Genomic DNA, 19,007 nt, shown 5'->3' on the forward strand with positions numbered 1-19,007 from the left:
CCGGTAATAGGCCTATAACTGTTTTATAAATTCTAACTTTAAGATTTTTTGGCAGCAGACTGGATGATAAAAGTTTCTCAACCGAATAATAACAGGCATTTCCCATATTTATTCTGTGTTTAATTTCCTCCCGAGTATCATTTATATTTGTTACTGTTGCTCCAAGATATTTGAACTTCTCCACTTCTTCAAAAGATAAATTTCCAATTTTTATATTCCCATATCGTACAATATTCTCGTTACGAGACATAATCATATACTTTGTCTTTTCGGGATTTACTTCCAAACCTATCTCTTTACTTGCTTCCAATAAAATTCCCGTGTTTTCCCTAATCGTTTGTAGATTTTCTCCTAAAATATTCACGTCATCCGCATAGACAAGCAGCTGATGTAACCCGTTCAATTCCAAACCCTCTGTGTTATCTCTGTGTTATCCTGGACTTTCCTAATGGCATACTCTAGAGCAAAGTTAAAAAGTAAAGGTGATAGTGCATCTCCTTGCTTTAGCCCACTGTGAATTGGAAACGCATCTGACAGAAACTGACCTATACGGACTCTGCTGTATAATAGACTTAGTGATATTAAATGTGTGATCAATGAAACGTATGATAGGTTGAAAAATCTATTACAATAGGCCACAAAGTCCTGATGAATGAAGACTTATAATAGACTTAGTGATATTAAATGTGTGATAAATAGAAAATTTGTTGCCCTGTGATGTTTAAAAGTTAAGTGGATGTGGAATTCCCTAGCGATACAGACCTAAAGTAGGCTAACGTAGATACCATGAAGTTCACTGAGGCGTATCTCTGTGGCTATGTAAAAGATTAGTACTAAATCGATACAGTTACAGAAAAACAACAAATATGTATTATCTGTTGCAGGGCCAAAAATTGCTTTTTAACGAATATGTAGGTAACAAAGTGCAGCGTTATTCAAAATATATTAAAAATTTTAAAGCGTTACATGTCTGAAGGAAGTGAAATAGGGAGAGAAGTATCGCCTACTCTGTTCAACATCTACTTGGAGGATTTGGTGAAGAACTATTTTCAGAACATGGGAGGGGTGAAAATAGGAGGGAGAAGAATAAAGTGCATAAGATTTGCTGATGATATGGCGTTGTTAGCAGCAGAGGAGACGGTACTAAGGGATATGCTACTGGAGATAAATGACAGCTATGAACAGTATGGGATGTAGATAAATACAAACAAGACGCAGATCATGGTTTTCGGAAGAAAAACAAAGAAAATAAACTTGGGAATACTAAATGAGGCAATAGAGCAAGTGGGGTGTTCTATAAGCAGAACATGAGCTGCTGCCAGGAAGTCAAAAGGAGCACCTTCTGTGGACCTCTGGAAAAAAAATAAAGGAAGAGACTAGTGAAGAGCTTTGTGTAGAGTGTGGCATTGTATGGGGCGGAAACATGGAGATTACGATGAAGTAAAGAGAAGAGACTAGTAACATTTGAAATGTGGATATGGAGACGAATGGGGCGTATGAAATGGACAGATAGAATAAGAAATGAAGCTGTGTTGGAAAGAGTAGGTGAAGAAAGAATGGTGCTGAAACTGATCAGAAAGAGAAAAAAGATTTGGTTGGGTCACTGGCTGAGAAAAAATTGCCTATTGAAGGGTGCACTGGAAGGAATAGTGAACGGGAGAAGAGTTCGGGGCAGAAGAAGATATCAGATGATAGACGACATTAAGATATATGGATCATATGTGGAGACTAAAAGGAAGGCAGAAAGTAGGAAAGAGTGGAAAATGCTGGGTTTGCAGTGAAAGACCTGCCCTTGAGCAGAACACGTATGTATGTATGTATGTAAATATCATTATTATTTGACAATCTGATTCATATTATAATTTTAAAATTATACAAGATATTTTGCTAGTGGGAAAAGTGCCATGACGAACTTGTTTCTGAAGTTTGCAACATTTACTGCGTTGGTTTATCTTTAAAATGTATCTTGCGTCATCACTCAGCCCATCACTTGCGTAGTTCACACGAAGCGCAAGATAAGAGTGGCACACATATAAGTATTCAATACAGATAGCGTCGCTTGTTTACTTATAAAATGTCAAACCTAAATTCAGGATACAATCAGAGATCGGTATTGTGTGGTCCAGGCGCCCGAAATCCGGTAGAACTATTCATTTTTGTACCGTAATATGACAATTCCACTTACGAATTGGTTACAGGACGTATGTATCTTTCATAAAAATATGGATCCTTGAAATTATTTAATTATATAATTTGATCTGGTAATGGAAATTACGGGAAAACGGCTGAACGGATTTTAATAAATGACCCCTCATTTTGAAGCTTGGAACTCAAAGTTTTTCAGAAAAATAGTAGTTTTCAGTGAAATGTCAATTTTCCTACATCATTTTCCTATTTTCCAAAATCCATCTTTCGTCAGTTTTGAGAACTAATTAATTGCATTTCAGAATAAAACAAAACACACACTACAATAAACAATAGACTATTACACGAAGGCCATGAGCTACATGATTGCTGACATAGAGTTCAGATGGCTCAGATTCTTTCACATCATAATGCCAATATGTCGATCTTCATTTGTGTAATGTTTTGATAACGTATAAAATAATTTACAGGTCTCATTCTCTGGTCTGTAGTTTTCCGAGTACAGCTGTGTGTTGGATATTAAGAACTACAAAAATTAAGAATGTTTGATGACATTATTACCATTAAAAATGAAATATTATTATAGTTCATGCAACACATACTGGTATATTGATTATATGAAAGTGAAACCTTTTGGGGCTTTAAGAAAGTAGATGCAGAGAAAGAATATTTTATATTAGATCTTCATTTCTATAATTTACTGAGTAATGGCTATATATAATATGTTACTGAAAACTATGAAACTTACGTAAGGTAACAATATTGTTATTAAAAATGAAATACTTTTATAGTTATTAATCAAGTAGTATGGGTCTTTTTCATATATTTAATGGCAGTGTGATATAGATATTTATATATCTGATTCTCTAATTTTCCTTGGTAGTAATTGAGTCATGCTTCCTATTTTAGCTGCGTCTTTAAACTACATCAAAATTAATTTCATATTTCTTTGGTTTAATCGATTAGATTTGTGATCACTGCCAAGCATATTTTGTTGTAGAAGAAATAGCATCCCATTTCACTTCTTGCTACCGTGATGAGTAAGTTTATCTCCCGCAACCAGCAACGAATGAAACACTGAAACTGCTAACAATTTACGATGGACAATTTTATTTAGGGCGCATATAAGATTCTACAGCTCTGATATATCATTCGCCTCATTTTCCACATCTCAGCAATAGATTCCTCACGACAGCCTATATTACAGAAAATATACGGGATAACATTCATTGTTACACAAATTAATCCAGCAGTATATTTTGATAGATTAGTATTGTCTGGAAGAAGCGCAAAAAATTACAATTCCTAAGAAAAGACCAAAAGGTATTACTTACTGATAAAATAAGAGGCCTACAAGATTTTGTAGTCTCTTTATCACCTCAGCAAGATCTCTTAGTGGGGAAAAAGTGATTCTGCCCTCTACATTTCAGGGTAGTTCACGAAACATGCAGCAGCTATACCAAGATGCTAAGTCTTTTGTTCAAAGCGTGAAAAACCTTAAATTTTCTTAACTTTCACCCACTATCTGCAATGATCTGAAATAGTTACTGCATTACTCCCACATGAAAAACTCGCTGATCGACCTGACATTGTTACTTGCGATTTCGCATTGAAACTCAAGAACTGAAGACGGATAGGTTCAAGGAAAAGTATTTGGCATAAAAAACATTCAGAGGGAGTATGTTTCACTATTATGGAAGCAAATAACTTTCAAAATGTCCGGTATTCTTCATTGAAAATAAATCTGAACAATTTTTGTTTGAACTTCGTATGGACTTAGTTTGCAGCACTTGCTGCACAAGCCACTAGTTACATTTATTTGTGGGTTGGTGCCTTTCATGCAGAATACGGTCCATTATCGTATTTTTAAAACAATAACAATTTGTAAAATTGACAGAATGAACTACACTGGTCTGCAGAATCTTCTGAGCGTACCTAGATGTTTTAGCACTTAGTTCATAGGTCTCGTCTCCTTCGTGGCTACAATATTTTCTCTGGACGCATGTAATATTTAACTTATAACTAACAGAGACTGAGTCTTGACATTATAACTAAGCAACGTTGCTTAAGCTTTAATGGCTAATGTTGTGGGCGGTTAAGCAGCTGCGAACTCCATTAAATAAGTCGTATGAAAATGGATTTAGAACACTCTAGACCAGGCCTGCACAAGGTTTGCGCTCTCCGAGCCGGATCACAGCTCATGAGCGGAATGCAGATATTAGCTGCGCTCTGTATAAGGGTGGACTGGAAGAAGGGGTGATCTCGTACAAAATGCACACAAAAGGAAGTACTATTACGAGTGCTTATGAAATGAATTCCCGTTCAGTGTTTGCAAAACTATCTTGGACTCTTATTAATTAGTAAAGAAATATTTATTTTACAGAAGTAATATAAATTCTATAGCTACTTAAATGTACAATATCATTTTGTTATATTTTTATTTATCAGTACATCAAAACGAGGTTTTATGCTGTTGGCAGCTGAAAGGAAGAGTAGCCTACTGATCATAATGAAGCATCAGTTACAGATGTTCGATGTCTGCCTTTATTAAAGTTGATTATAGAAAACAGTTGCACACAAATATAAATGTTGAGCCAAACATAGCAATCATTTTCACAACCAGCCTGTGTAGTCGTGGATATTATTGCTAATGTTTAGTCTTGTAAAACTCAACCAGGCTAGTAGTATTATTCAAACGATCTTTAACCCTTAGGTCACATTGAAGATCAATAAGTTCGAGCTGTAAATCGTTAAATGTTATGTTTCGTCTTTTAGATTCCTCCATACTGTACTGTAGCAGTAGCTAAGCAACATGAAACAGTTACTGAGAATAGGCCTACACACTGCACTCCACTAGATAGCTGAGTGGTCGTTTCCTTCTCCTCTACCTATAGCAAGTCTATGTCATTCTGACGTATCTTCCTCTCCGTTTCGGCGAGCGGTAAACACCGCTCTCCCGCTCCGAAGGAGCGCGCGCGCTCGTTGAGCGCTCTTTGTGCAGGCCTGCTGTAGACGAAGTCATTCGCATAGGAACTATATGTAGAGTTGTCAATGTTGGAAAAGGAGATCTATTCATTAAAGTGATTAAGAACAAACATATTTACTGATAGAATTTATTTCTGATCAATACAGGTATTTACTTACAATCCCGAGCCTCTTTCATACTATAATGATTTTATTTAGAAAATGGGACAATTTTCATTTCCAGGATCATTGATGCATTCAAACAAGACGGGCACGGTGATCTTGTACAACACAAAAAATTCGTTGATTGTGTTCAGAACACTGCTGATAATTTTCGGCAGGACGTAAGGCTCGATATTATCGATAAATTCAGGAATTACGTCTCCGATGAGGGTGTTGACACGCAAGGCGATTCTGGTATCACCTAAACCAAGTGAGTTGAAGATGTGTACCTGTAACGAATCAACATAATATAGGCCAATATAATTACAGTTATACTGCTTCGCCGATTTAGTAGAATGCGTTTGAGTCTAAAGAAAGCAGCAAAACAGTATAACGTGGTTTGCTGTGACGAGAATCCAAGCCCCTGCATATCGGTAATACATCATGTCACAAACAAGTTCATGTCTGAATATTTCTGACAAAGTAAATATTAGTAAACACCTTGAAAACGGTGCAAATATTACGGATATTGCTTGACAGTCTACGGTAATATTTATTTATTACTAGCCGTACCCGTGCGCTCCGCTGCACCTGTTAGAAATAAATATAAAGTAATTACATAATTAAAATAGGACGTTTGATCCAGGGAACATTCGTGTTTGATAGAAGGGTAAATCGTTTAATATGTTACTTAATTTAAATTGTATTTAAATAATTCAAATGCGATCATTTTGGTCCAGAAAGCACTCATTTGGTGCAATGACAATTTCTTTAACATGTTTCTTAATTGTTATTACATGCAACCATAGTTTAATGAAGATTGACATCATTTAGATTTAACGTGTATACTTTATTTTACTTGCTATATGTTTCCATTGAATTATGGTAATAACTTAATTTTAACCCTTGTTGTTTTCTACGTATTCAGTAAATGGCGCTTGGCCCACTATGGTTGTGAACCCTTCAAATAACTTAAATTATATTATATTATATTATATTATATTATATTATATTATATTATATTATATTATATTATATTATATTATATTATATTATATTATATTATATCAGAAGTTACTGTAATAACATTGTAGTATTATGTCCACCTAGAGAAACTACACTTTCCAATGGTAAAATAATAATTAATTAGGCCTATACAAATCGGTTAATTTAGCTTCCGATATTACTTCATACAAACACAGAAACATTCTCTGTAGGCTATCTTTCATAGCTTTCGATTGTTGATGTCCAAGGCCCCTTATAGACCAAGTTATTTGTTTTTTATTTCGTTACACGGCCTTAGATGGCAGTTATTTTAATTTTAAAACACATTTATCTCATTAAATATCAGTCCTATCAAAATTTTTCAAAGCATAAAACTTATCGCAAATTATTTGGAAAGAAACTTTTGTTATGTAATATTTTTCACAAAAATCAATAATACGCGAGATATTTCGATATATTTAATTCAGGCCCCTTATAACCCCCCTTTAAATAATGTATTTTGAATGCCATATAGCCTAAAATCTAAGTTACAACGAACTTAATTTATATTCTAATTTTCTTCGAAATCCGTTCAGCCATTATCGCGTGAAAAGGTAACAAACATACAGACAGACAGACATACAAAAAAAAATTCAAAAAAGCGATTTTCGGTTTCAGGATGGTTAATTATATATGTTAGGACCAATTATTTTTGGAAAATCGAAAATTATCAGAAACATTTCGGCCACAGATTTATTATTAGTATAGATTTACTTATTTATTTGCTTATTTAATTTTAAATGTATTTTGTTTATTTATTTAATTGTTCATTCATTCATTCATTTAGAATATGCTACATCATCTATATTAACGTTGTATTAGATTCATTTTTTATCATGAATTGACAACTCTTAAATGCCCATTCCCGTATGATCGATTTTTTACTGTCCATATTATCCCTTAACTTTCATACTCTACCTAAACATGATGCTTGCCGATTGCAGGAGACTTGTTCCACGTGTTGTGCCTAAGTATGTAAACATTGACTTTCTCCTATATCGGCGAAGTAGTATATATATTTACATAATACAACAATATTCGCTGATGGACGTAAGTCAGAGATGTGGATGTTTTATGGAAACGAGGTTAAGCATGGGGTTATTTGATGTTAGGAAACTCTTAAAATTCCTCAATCTCTGTTAAAAGATAAGTTTTACATGGCTGAGTAATAGGACGCGGACTTGTTACACAAAGTGTCATATTACCAACACTTTCCATCCTACTTTTCTCTTTACTTCAAATATAAATTCTGTAGTACTCGGGAAAAGTCACACAAGTCAGTTTCCACAAACCTTTTTTTATAATTTATTGACAACTAACGGAACATCTGTTCGCTTGGAAAAAAATACATAGGTATTCCTCCCATTACAATAATTCATACAGAAAAAAATCAAATCGACATAAACCAGTGTAAGTTGTCAATAAATTATCAAAACAGGTTTGTGAAAACTGACTTATGTCACTTTTCCCAAGCCCTGCAGAATTGAAGGGTACAGAGAAAAAATGAACAGAGTCACTTACTTACTTACATACTTACTGGCTTTTAAGGAACCCGGAGGTTCATTGCCGCCCTCACATAAGCCCGCCATTGGTCCCTATCCTGAACAAGATTAATCCAGTCTCTACCGTCAAAACCCACCTCCCTCAAATCCATTTTAATATTATCTTCTCACCTACGTCTCGGCCTCCCCAAAGGTCTTTTTCCCTTCGGCCTCCCAACTAACACTCTATATGCATTTCTGGATTCGCCCATACGTGCTACATGTCCTGACCATCTCTAACGTCTGGATTTAATGTCCCTAATTATGTCAGGTGAAGTATACAATGCGTGCAGCTCTGCGTTGTGTAACTTTCTCCATTCTCCTGTAACTTCATCCCTCTTAGCCCCAAATATTTTCCTAAGAATCTTATTCTCAAACACCCTTAACCTATGTTCCTCTCTCAAAGGGAGAGTCCAAGTTTCACAACCATACAGAACAACCGGTAATATAACTGTTTTATAAATTCTAACTTTCAGATTTTTTTGACAGCAGACTAGATGACAAAAGCTTCTCAACCGAATAATAACAGACATTTCCCATATTTATTCTGCGCTTAATTTCCTCCCGAGTGTCATTTATATTTGTTACTGTTGCTCCAAGATATTTGAATTTTTCTACCTCTTCGAAAGATAAATCTCTAATTTTTATAGTTCCATTTCGTACAATGTTCTGGTCACGAGACATAATCATATACTTAGTCTTTTCGGGATTTACTTCCAACCCTATCGCTTTACTTGCTTCAAGTAGAATTTCCGCATTTTCCCTAATCGTTTGTGGATTCTCTCCTAACATATTCACGTCATCCGCATAGACAAGAAGCTGATGTAACCCGTTCAACTCCAAGCCCCGTCTATTATCCTGAACTTTCGTAATGGCATATTCTAGAGCGAAGTTAAAAAGTAAAGGTAATAGTGCATCTCTCTGCTTTAGCCCGCAGTGAATTGGAAAAGCATCAGAAACTGGCCTATAAGGATTCTGCTGTAAGTTTCACTAAGACACATTTTAATTAATCGAACTAGTTTCTTGGGAATACCAAATTCAATAAGAAGTCACACGAAGTAAAATTTACAGGTGAAGCTTTTTAAAGTTTCAACACTAACCTCCAAAGATAAGGTTGCAATTTTCCAAAATTACTGTTCTCTACATATTTGACAATAAGTTTTAAGGCACTGTAAGAAATATTATAGTCATAAGTGACTTACGTACTTATATAATTAGCGTTTAATTAAAGCTTGACAGGACACTGATCGTTTTTACACTGTATTCTTATAAATAAATAGACAATATTTGCAAAATTAAATTTAGTATTATTTTTACATATTAAACACAACATATTAGCCTGTGATACAGATATTAATAGTCACTCTCTTGATCCTCTCAAAGTTCATGACACTGTTCCCTTTGATTTGCATAATTTTGAACAGGAAGTTTGGTGAGTAACTCTTGAGCATCTTCTATGCAAAATCTCTTTAGAATTTGGAGGTTTTTTTGACAGTGGGATTGGACTGGATATGCAGAGTCGGGTTCAAACAGTTGAACTGATGTATTCTTTCTGTTTTTTTTTTTTTTACCCGTTACAACCGTGGATATATGCAATCCATTGTATGTTTCTCTGTGTTCGACAGTTCGAGGATGTATGGACATAATTTTGAGCTGCAGTTTTGGATGGGTTGCGCCTGGAAATTTATTTTTATATCTTGAACCAAAAAACTTTCCCCAAGCCCTAAACATTTGTCTTGCAGTCCACAACACGCTTTGCGCCGTTTAAGTGACTCAAAGAATGTTTTTATTGCTTGGATTTTTCTATGTTTTCATGTTTACCCCATTTATCAAAATAGAATACTGTCTTGTGCACGCCACAAAAGATCTAATTGTGTGTAAAGCGATGGGTGTCACACCAAAAAATGACAGGAAATCTTTAAAACAAACTTAATTTCTTCAACTGTCTCATCTCTTGCAACACGAATTTTGTAATCATACGAAAAATCATCCAATCTTGCGTTCTGCTCTGTTTGTCGAGGTCGTCGTCTTTTCACAGGAATTACAGCAATCATACTTGCTAAGTAAGAATTTTGAGTATTTCTGTAACCCAAACTATTGAAATACTTAATAAGATTCCTTCCATCAATTTTACGATTTCTTCATTGCTCGATATTATGGACCCTGTTTATTTTAACGCTGTAATTCTGGTCCACGCCGACCAATCCAATGTCCAGGGAACTGTTCGTCCAGTTTGTACTTCTTCTATAAAACAATGAGATGGCAGCAATAACTCCATTTTGAATTTTTTGTGACTGTTCGTTTTTTCTCTGTACCCTTCAATTGGTACAGTGTTGTAGATTCGGCAATGTCGAGTTATTACTAGAGTTCTGCTCAACAGTGTAGGTATGTACGGAGTATAGCGCAGCGTACACACTTCAGGCCTGCTGTTCAGTAAACCATGCCAAAACAAAACAAAGCTAAACGGTTGAAATTGAGTATTCCAATAGAATAATTAGTAGCGAGGACTTCTTTAGGAAAAAATAAAACGTATTTTATCAGAAAGAAGTACACATTTTTCTTTTGAAACACTTAAAATGTTTACAGTCACTCGTTATAATGTATAGAAACTCGTAAACCAGGTAGTCAGAGTAAATACTTCTAAATGAACAGAAGTTGAAACTTCAGAGTCGAAATTTCTTCGTAGTATATGGATCATAAATGAACATTTACTGTTCTAATCAGTACTGCATTGCCAAAAAATAAACTGAACTGAAACGTATGGAGGTCAGCTGTATGTAATGCTCTAACTTTGACATTCCTACAGCCTCTGACGTCTATCTATACCACGCAACACAAAACTTTCCCACGCTTGATCTAGGGGAAATGTATACACTATTTCCTCGGCAGTCACGTTCGATATATAACAGTAAAATTCCGACGAAATATACTTGAGCGAAACATTTCCCTTAGCGGCGTATTTAATATTATTCTTTGTCTTTCTTACCTTCATCTCTCCAAAAGAAATATTTAACGTCATGGCAGGAATAAACATGAATTCGGCATCGTTTGTCTCTAATTTTATTTCACCAGAGAATCCTAGATTACTTCCATTAATCCTGTAAAAAAATATGAACGCGTCAATTTGTCCACAACAGCGTCCAATATATACAAAGTTCACCACAAAAATATCCACAACTAAAACGTCCAATCAAATAAGGCCACTAGTCAAAATGTTCAATATGAAGAAATGTTCACAAGTCAAAACGTACATTTTATAGATATGTCCGTAAATCGGAATGTCCAATATATGGAATGTACAGCATACAGACGATTCTTCAACATTGTTTTCGGAATGCTATACCGTCAAGATTCCCACCTCCTATTTGGAATTCCTATGAAATAACGATGTAAGCTGGTCATAAAACCTATAAAACCAATAGTTGAAATTAGAAGTACATTGTTGTTCTTCTCAATAATACATGTGAATTGTCATTGTCGTCTGTGGAGTGCAATAACGACTATTGTGTTACTGTGTTGAGTGGGATACCCATTTGTGACGGGTGTGTGATTGAATATAGAAATAAAAACCACATTATTGCTGAAATATAAAAGTTACAATATCTTCCATATGCTTGATTTTCGATTACTATAGGTGTTATCAGTATTTGTAAGATCAAATGCTTTACCAGTGACACATTTGAGTCTAGCACTCAGCTATCTCTAAAGCCAACATTTTGGATGCAATTTGAAATGTTAAATGGAAAGGAGGTCATGTAGGTACTCAAAATCATATGAAAGTTTCTTAAAAAAACAATGGTGCAATCCGTTTTGAGATATCTCTAATCGTTTTCAAGTTATTTAAAGATAACTGTCATAATGACACAAACGCTAGTTACTGCATCTACATATATTTTGTAACATGGTACGGTACTAAGGAGGCTTTGGAAAAGGTATTTTTATGCAATTCTGGTAATTAACCTTTCCTGCTTTACTCTTTGGTTAACCTGTGATACTCTCAATGCATTGTGATTATTTGAAGCTTTCCTATAACAAATTTCTTGATTTTCGTGATGGCATTATCGAAAGTGGGAAGAATTGATATCATTCTTCATTCCAGCGGGTTAAGCCACAGAAATGTTGCAGCAAACTGGACGAACAGTTCCCTGGACATTGGATTGGTCAGCGTGGACCAGTAGAATGGCCGGCCAGGTCTCTAGATTTAACATCCCTTGATTTTTTTCTTTTGGGGTTACATAAAGAGCTAATTACATGTGTATATTATGGTTTTATATGTACACTCTCTGCCGAGTTAATAGAATGCTTTTGAGTCTAAAGAAAGCAGCAAAACTGTAGAACGAGATCTGTTGTTGTGACGAGAATTCAAGCTCCCGCATCCCTGTAAGGGGTAAGGCATCAAGTCACAAACATGTTCACGTCAGAGTATTTATGACAAAGTAAATATTATTCAACGCATTGAAAACGGGGCAAATATTAAGGATATTGCTGGCGAGTTTAAGGTAATATTCATTCATTCATTCCCTCATTTATTCATTCACGTATTTATTTTTCTGTTTACTTCTTTATTTATCTGTTTATTTATTTATTTACATATTCGTTTATTTATTTATTTATTTATTTATTTATTTATTTATTTATTGTACTTTATAAATTGATGTATTCTAGGAAACTAAATTAATTTGTATTACCATTGTATCAGATTCATTTTTTGTAGCCAATTAATAACTCTTAAATACCCATTCCCGTATGATAGATTTTTTACTGTCCATAATATTTGTTGACTTTCATGCTCTACCTAAACACGATGCTTATCGATTGCAGGGGACTTGCTCCGCGTGTTATATCTAAATATGTAAACATTGACTTTCTCGAAGCAGTGTAAATAAGAATTATTAGATACTTACACGAAACAACCGTCACCATAAAATGGGATGTGATCTCCAACAACGATACTTATATTAATATTATCTCCATTGGCGGTGATATTGGGATATTTGAAGTCAAATTTTATTGTCCATGGTGGAAGTAAGCCATTTAAGGTAACTGGATTAGGTATTCTGTCAAAATTTCCCAGGTTCCGTATGATTACATTTTTAAAATCAACCCAGAACAACCTATTGAAAAATAAGAGAACACGATACATGTAATCAATTTAAAATTTTACACATCACAACAAATTCATACACTTCAGTTGATATATTAATAATAAATTATTAAAACAATTTTGGTTTTGTCATTTAAATGCGCTTAAATTTGATCCGAACAAATTTAACTTTCCGTTCTACGGAATTTTGCAATGTTATATTTGTTCGGATCAGATCTCTACACATTTAAAAGACAAAACTAAAATTATTTCAGTAATTTATTATCATAATACTTTGCTCTCTTAATATGATCAAGCATACGAAATACGAAATATGAACTGCCTGAAATCCCATAAGGGCAACGGCCTCCTACAGGAGTGTAGGGTGAGCTGAAGGTCTACTACACTTGGGGAGCCAGTCCAAGAGAGCGTACACTATACACTTACAAACTAGACACATAAATTATACCAACTAAAATGACCAAGCATATTGGGGATTAAATCAATAGCTTTCCCAAAACACGCTATGAAATGTTTCATATAAAATAATTTATGCTCGACCATGCCGAAATGTAGTAATTATACACCTGGTAGTAGCCCTTTAATGCACCTCATTAAAGTACACCTATTCATTATAATTCAGTTGTTCAGCCAATGAGAAATCACCATTGTACCATTATAAAACCGCAAGTTTCGATTATTCTCGGATATGTAATCGAAAGACAATTAGTGAAAAGTCACGGAGGCTGGAAATCCAATACTGTCGCAGAAGGTTATGTTCTGTTACTATAATAATTAGCGTTAATTGTAAATAATATTAAAATAAATTCAATTTGTCATCTCGTTTTTCAATTATAAATCAATTTCCAGGTTATATCAAGACTAATTTTCATGTTATTCTCTAGATTATATCAAGGTCAATGACATTCGTCCCTCGGAAAAAATTAATACTTTCGCGTCTGCGCACATCTCACAATTAAGGTCAGTTCCGCTCCTCACTTACATAACCATAACATGAATACTTATGAATAATTTCAAGTTAGAAATATGGTAGAGCATAAAAAGTCGTATGAAACTCGCCTATAATGGTAATTAAGACGCTCGTATGAAAATTATGAAACTCGCTTGCGCTCGTTTCATAAACAAACATACTCGCGTCTTAATTACTACCATTATAGGCTCGTTGCATAATGTACTATTTTATCTCATAAAGAAAGCAAAAACGAGCAAAACTGTACTAAACAATTATGTTTGAAGCATCTCAAAGATTAATTCCCTGAAATTAATGACATTACTTACGGTTCAACTATCTGTATGTATTGTGTTGTAGTTTATGATACTGACACAGTAATTTGTGTTCATTGCAAAACGTGGCTAATTATATCCAACTTTATTGCAAAAAGGGAGTAGGTCCATTATTTGTTTATATTTTACGCCTCTAAATTGCTGATTACAATAAATGATTGAGTGATAAAATGAAACTCCTAGATACCTAGGAGATACTCTGAAAAAGGAAAGAATTTCAGTTAATTTTTTTTTCTTCCCTTCCCACGACTTTGTAAAAGTGGAGCTACCTCGTTTTTGCAGGGAGTCCTTCAGTTTTATATATACTGACTTCAAAATTTTGCGTCAATTGCTTCGTCTTCTTCTTTTTTTTTTTTGTTAATGATAACATTTTTCATGCACTCATACTAACATATACATTAACACTTACTCTATAATTCCAGGCACGTCGACATATCCCAAATGTGTTTCTTCAAAGACAAGAGGATCTAACTTCGGTACACCCACTTTCGGTATTCCGTTTTGTATGATGTAATCTACAAACTGTAGTATATCATTCGACTTCACACGTCCTGTAAGATTGCAAGTATAACATAATGTATTTATTGGATTGCTTATTTACCATATTTTGTGGAATATGAGACCCTTTTGTCCGACTTACGTTGCTGAAAAAGAATAGTTTTATATGCAATGCTAAAATGAAGTACAGATAGGAAAATAAATCACTCTGTATACAGTTGTACATTCCAACAAAATTAGTGACGCTTGAAGTACACGATTCATTTTCATTTAAAATGTGCCACCATTTTATACAAAGAAGAGAATGAGGTAAGTCGCTTTCCTAAATGTGTTATAGGCTACTCTATTTGTTTTAGTTACCTTTCTATACTGAGCAAGGATTAAGTATAGCAATGTTCTGTAAAACTCCCTATACACCCTGAGTTGATGTAAAAAATACGACGTAGTTAACTTTATAAGTTCGGCGTCCGAACTTCTATATAATAATAAATTTAGCTTCCCTTATGAAAAGGTTGCCAGATTTGACAAAGTGTATTACATATAATTTGGAACACACCTAAAAGGTAAAATGATATACATTTGAAACGGTTAGGGAATCGAATATACAAAATGTCAGAAAAATTTACACCTAATTAGCGTTTGTGCTCATTTACAGTTAAGAAAGGGGGGAAAATATATCATCAGATAGGTTAGAATGATTTGAATGCCATATACCGCGAGAAAAATAATAGTACGGAATTATTGGCATTGATATCTAAATCAATCAACAGCCATCGGTTAAGATAACTTGTAATTCCCATTATCACTCCCATACAAATGATTTCACAATATCTGAACCGATCCTTTGAGGACACTAATGGCTATTTCCTTCACAATGCTGTGTGTTAGCCCCGGGTTTTTACATTTGTTGGGAAAGAAGGAGGGTATGGTACCACGTGCTCCCACCATCAGACCTATTACATCAATGTGGGACAGGCTATATTTGTCTTTATAGAACGGGATTGTTGGTTCATAGATCCGTTTCTTTTCACTGTCCACCTCTTGCGGTTGATCTGCATGTGTCTCAAATCTGATGGTGGGATCGAAAATTTATGCCGAGTTGTTCTTAATGGCAATGATATCAATTCGCCGAACACTTCTTTGTGTGGCTAGTCCCTGCACCTCTTGATGGATTGTAAACCTTCCTTCACTGCCTCGGCCAGCATAGAACGGACAGCATGGTGACGGATGTTGCGAAGGGCCTCACTATAGGGGCAGAAGCCGAGGATATGGGGAAGAGTAGTGATGACAACCAAAGGAAATTAAGAATCTTCGACAATCACTTGTGTAACCTTGCCATATGTAATGAAACTAATGGGTCCTCTTTTAAAAAGTCTGCTGTAAAACTGCAATTTATATTATAAATAGACCTATAACACTATTACATATAGAAAAATAATTAAGCTTTGGTTTAATAAAAACTTATTATTATTACTTCCTGACATTTGTAACAAACGCTCTGAGAACGTCTCGGTAACCATGTAGGCCTAAAGTTGGCTTTTGTTTATGTATGTTTGTGTGTATGCATGAAACACTGCATGGAAAGATTTATTGAAACAGATACAGTAATTATTACACTCTTTGTCAACATATCTCCCACTGGAATTCAGATATTTGTCATACCATAGGATCAATTTTTGTATCCTTACGTCGTAGAAGTCAACCGCCTGGGATCGGAACCAGCGTTTGACAGCAGTCTGCACCTCTTTGTCGATCTCATGGTATGACAAATGTCTCAGTTCCAGTGGGGAATACGTTGAAAAATAGCTAAAAAATTGTTGTGTCTCTTCCAATAATTTTTTTTCCAATGAGTAAAAGTAAAAATTACAGTTCATAAGTCTCTTACTATAATCTTCAACTTACCCAAACTTTGAGGAAAGGTGCTGTAACTGCGTGTGCCAGAGAGGTTGTGTCCTTCTTGTATTTGTATAAGGAGAATAATTGCAGATAATGGAACACTGATCCATACAAACAAACTTGCCATCATGCAGATTCTTATTTGTTTTTCTAATTTATTCAGCAATTATGAAGAATGTTACGTCAATAGGATCACATTTCACTTACGAAATATTTGCATTTCATATAAGGTATTGAATGTCTTTACCTATAACATAACACATTTAACATATTTTTACTCTATGAATATATAAATTTTTACATTTGAAGGAATCTTTAAGGGAACACTATGTTGAAAAAAGGGTGAAAACTTAACAAAACCCACTTTTTTTGTTTTTGTGTTCGTAATTATATTCGAACCTTCTAGTTTCATAACATCGTTTCATTTTCTATTTTGAAGCCCTTCGAACTGTGTCACGTGACTTTTATATATTGTAATAGACAAAGAAGAAATTGCAAAAATTACAAAACGCTCCCTGTGGCTATACAGATGAACCCCGTTCTAATCCAAAACCTTCACCATCCTAAAGTACCATCCCATGTTATTAAATATAACCAATCACACGTTGCGTTAGTGAGTTTATAGAACTTTTTTAATGCTGTTTTGTAGACTTAAAAATTTTAAGCTGTTTCTTGAATAAAAAAAGCTTCTTTCACAATAGTTGTCAGATTGGTCTGAAACTTCTCACAGAGGTCAATTAAGTGTTGATAAATAAATCTGATTAGCATTTATATTAAATATTAATATTAAATCCTTCGGGGCATATTCATATTGCACTTAGATTAAATATGCTGTAATGCTAAATTCACGAAATTTATTGTGGCTCTCTATTTAAACTGAGTTCAAAAAGCTAATTAATTTAAATTCCCATGACTATTTTTAAGCTTTTCAGCAAATATGAACTAAAAATTTTGAAAACTTTGTCGCAAGGAGCATTTTTAGTAACGTGAAATATAAAATATATTTCAAAAATATAATTTCAAAACTATTAGCACTAATGGCACCAAATTTTGTACAGATAATAGTATTGTAGGCCTGTTTATGTAGTTTAAATTTCATAAATTTTGGATGAAAATTGTAGACGTTTTAAAAATCATATGTGTTCCCGTAAACTAATATCAATCAGGATATATCTGGAAATTATCTTTAAAGGAATTAAATTTTTTAAAGAGTGCACTTTATAAGTTAGAGCTTACCAAAGTGATATATAAGCAGAAGATTAATCGCAAAGACTAGGTGTTACAAGTTTACACTCTTCAGTACTGTATTTTTCCCAGTGATAGTTAACAACTTTCTGGAAGAGTTCTCTGAATTAACCGAGTTTTACACAACCTGCATCACGATAACATTTCGCGATATATTAGATGAATCTTGTTGCGCAGGTCACAATTGATTTTTTCATTCGTTTATTTTGTTCGCAAAACTTGAGATAAAATACTGCGATGGTGGGTTGTACCCAAATATTTATCTTTATTGAAAATGTGCAGTGTTTGCGCTGCCCTGTATCGTAACATAAATACAGAATGCAGCTGCGATGTACAAATATCATATAATATATTCCAAGCGTCATTTTATTTCATAGATAAGGATATTATTTCTATTCACTCTATTCCATAATGACCTTCATTCTACCACAAAGTGCAGAATTTTATCTTGTTCTAAATAATGTACCATAATTATTCCGTTTCTGTCTTCAAAAAACTGACGCGAATTTTGAACGGAAAATTTCATTGGGTTGGAAGAACCAGAGCGTTTCCATTATTTTCATTGCTCTTTTGTTTTTGGATCGTAATGATAAATCCACTTGCTTGCAGACTCTCATTCAATCCTTAACAGATGGAAAAACTATTTTGGGCAACTATTAAATATACAAAGGCCAAGTAGAAATGATCGGGACGAAATTGAAATACAAACTGCTGAGCCATTTATATCGGAACCCACACATTCTCAAGTCGAAATTGCGATAGAAAATCTGAAAAAGTACAAATCTCCAGGTATATAAGGGAGTATAAGCGTACAGTACATCAGTTATTCATAGATTCCAGGTATATAAGGGAGTATAAGCGTACAGTACATCAGTTATTCATAGATTTCAAAAAGGCGTATGACTCGGTTAGGAGAGAAGTTTTATATAATATTCTTATTGAATTTGGTATTCCCAAGAAACTAGTTCGATTAATTGAAATGTGTCTCAGTGAAACATACAGCAGAGTCCGTATAGGTCAGTTTCTATCTGATGCTTTTCCAATTCACTGCGGGCTAAAGCAGGGAGATGCATTATCACCTTTACTTTTTAACTTCGCTCTAGGATATGCCATTAGGAAAGTTC

The 19,007-nt window shown here is 34.3% G+C and overlaps 1 protein-coding gene across 1 annotated transcript; it reads right to left on the reverse strand.

The window, feature by feature from the left end:
- Nucleotides 1–5,257: 5,257 nt before the first annotated feature.
- LOC138697091 (uncharacterized) lies at nt 5,258–17,999 on the reverse strand. The gene is made up of 6 exons (XM_069822687.1): nt 17,875–17,999; nt 16,645–16,885; nt 14,654–14,795; nt 12,761–12,970; nt 10,843–10,954; nt 5,258–5,561 (listed from the first exon to the last, which is right to left on the reverse strand). The coding sequence occupies exons 2-6, from the start codon at nt 16,766–16,768 to the stop codon at nt 5,325–5,327; spliced, it is 825 nt and encodes a 274-aa protein (XP_069678788.1). The 5' UTR covers nt 16,769–16,885; nt 17,875–17,999; the 3' UTR covers nt 5,258–5,324.
- Nucleotides 18,000–19,007: the final 1,008 nt, after the last annotated feature.

This window comes from Periplaneta americana, chromosome 3 (genome assembly GCF_040183065.1).
Source record: "Periplaneta americana isolate PAMFEO1 chromosome 3, P.americana_PAMFEO1_priV1, whole genome shotgun sequence".
Classification (NCBI taxonomy): Eukaryota; Metazoa; Arthropoda; class Insecta; order Blattodea; family Blattidae; genus Periplaneta; species Periplaneta americana.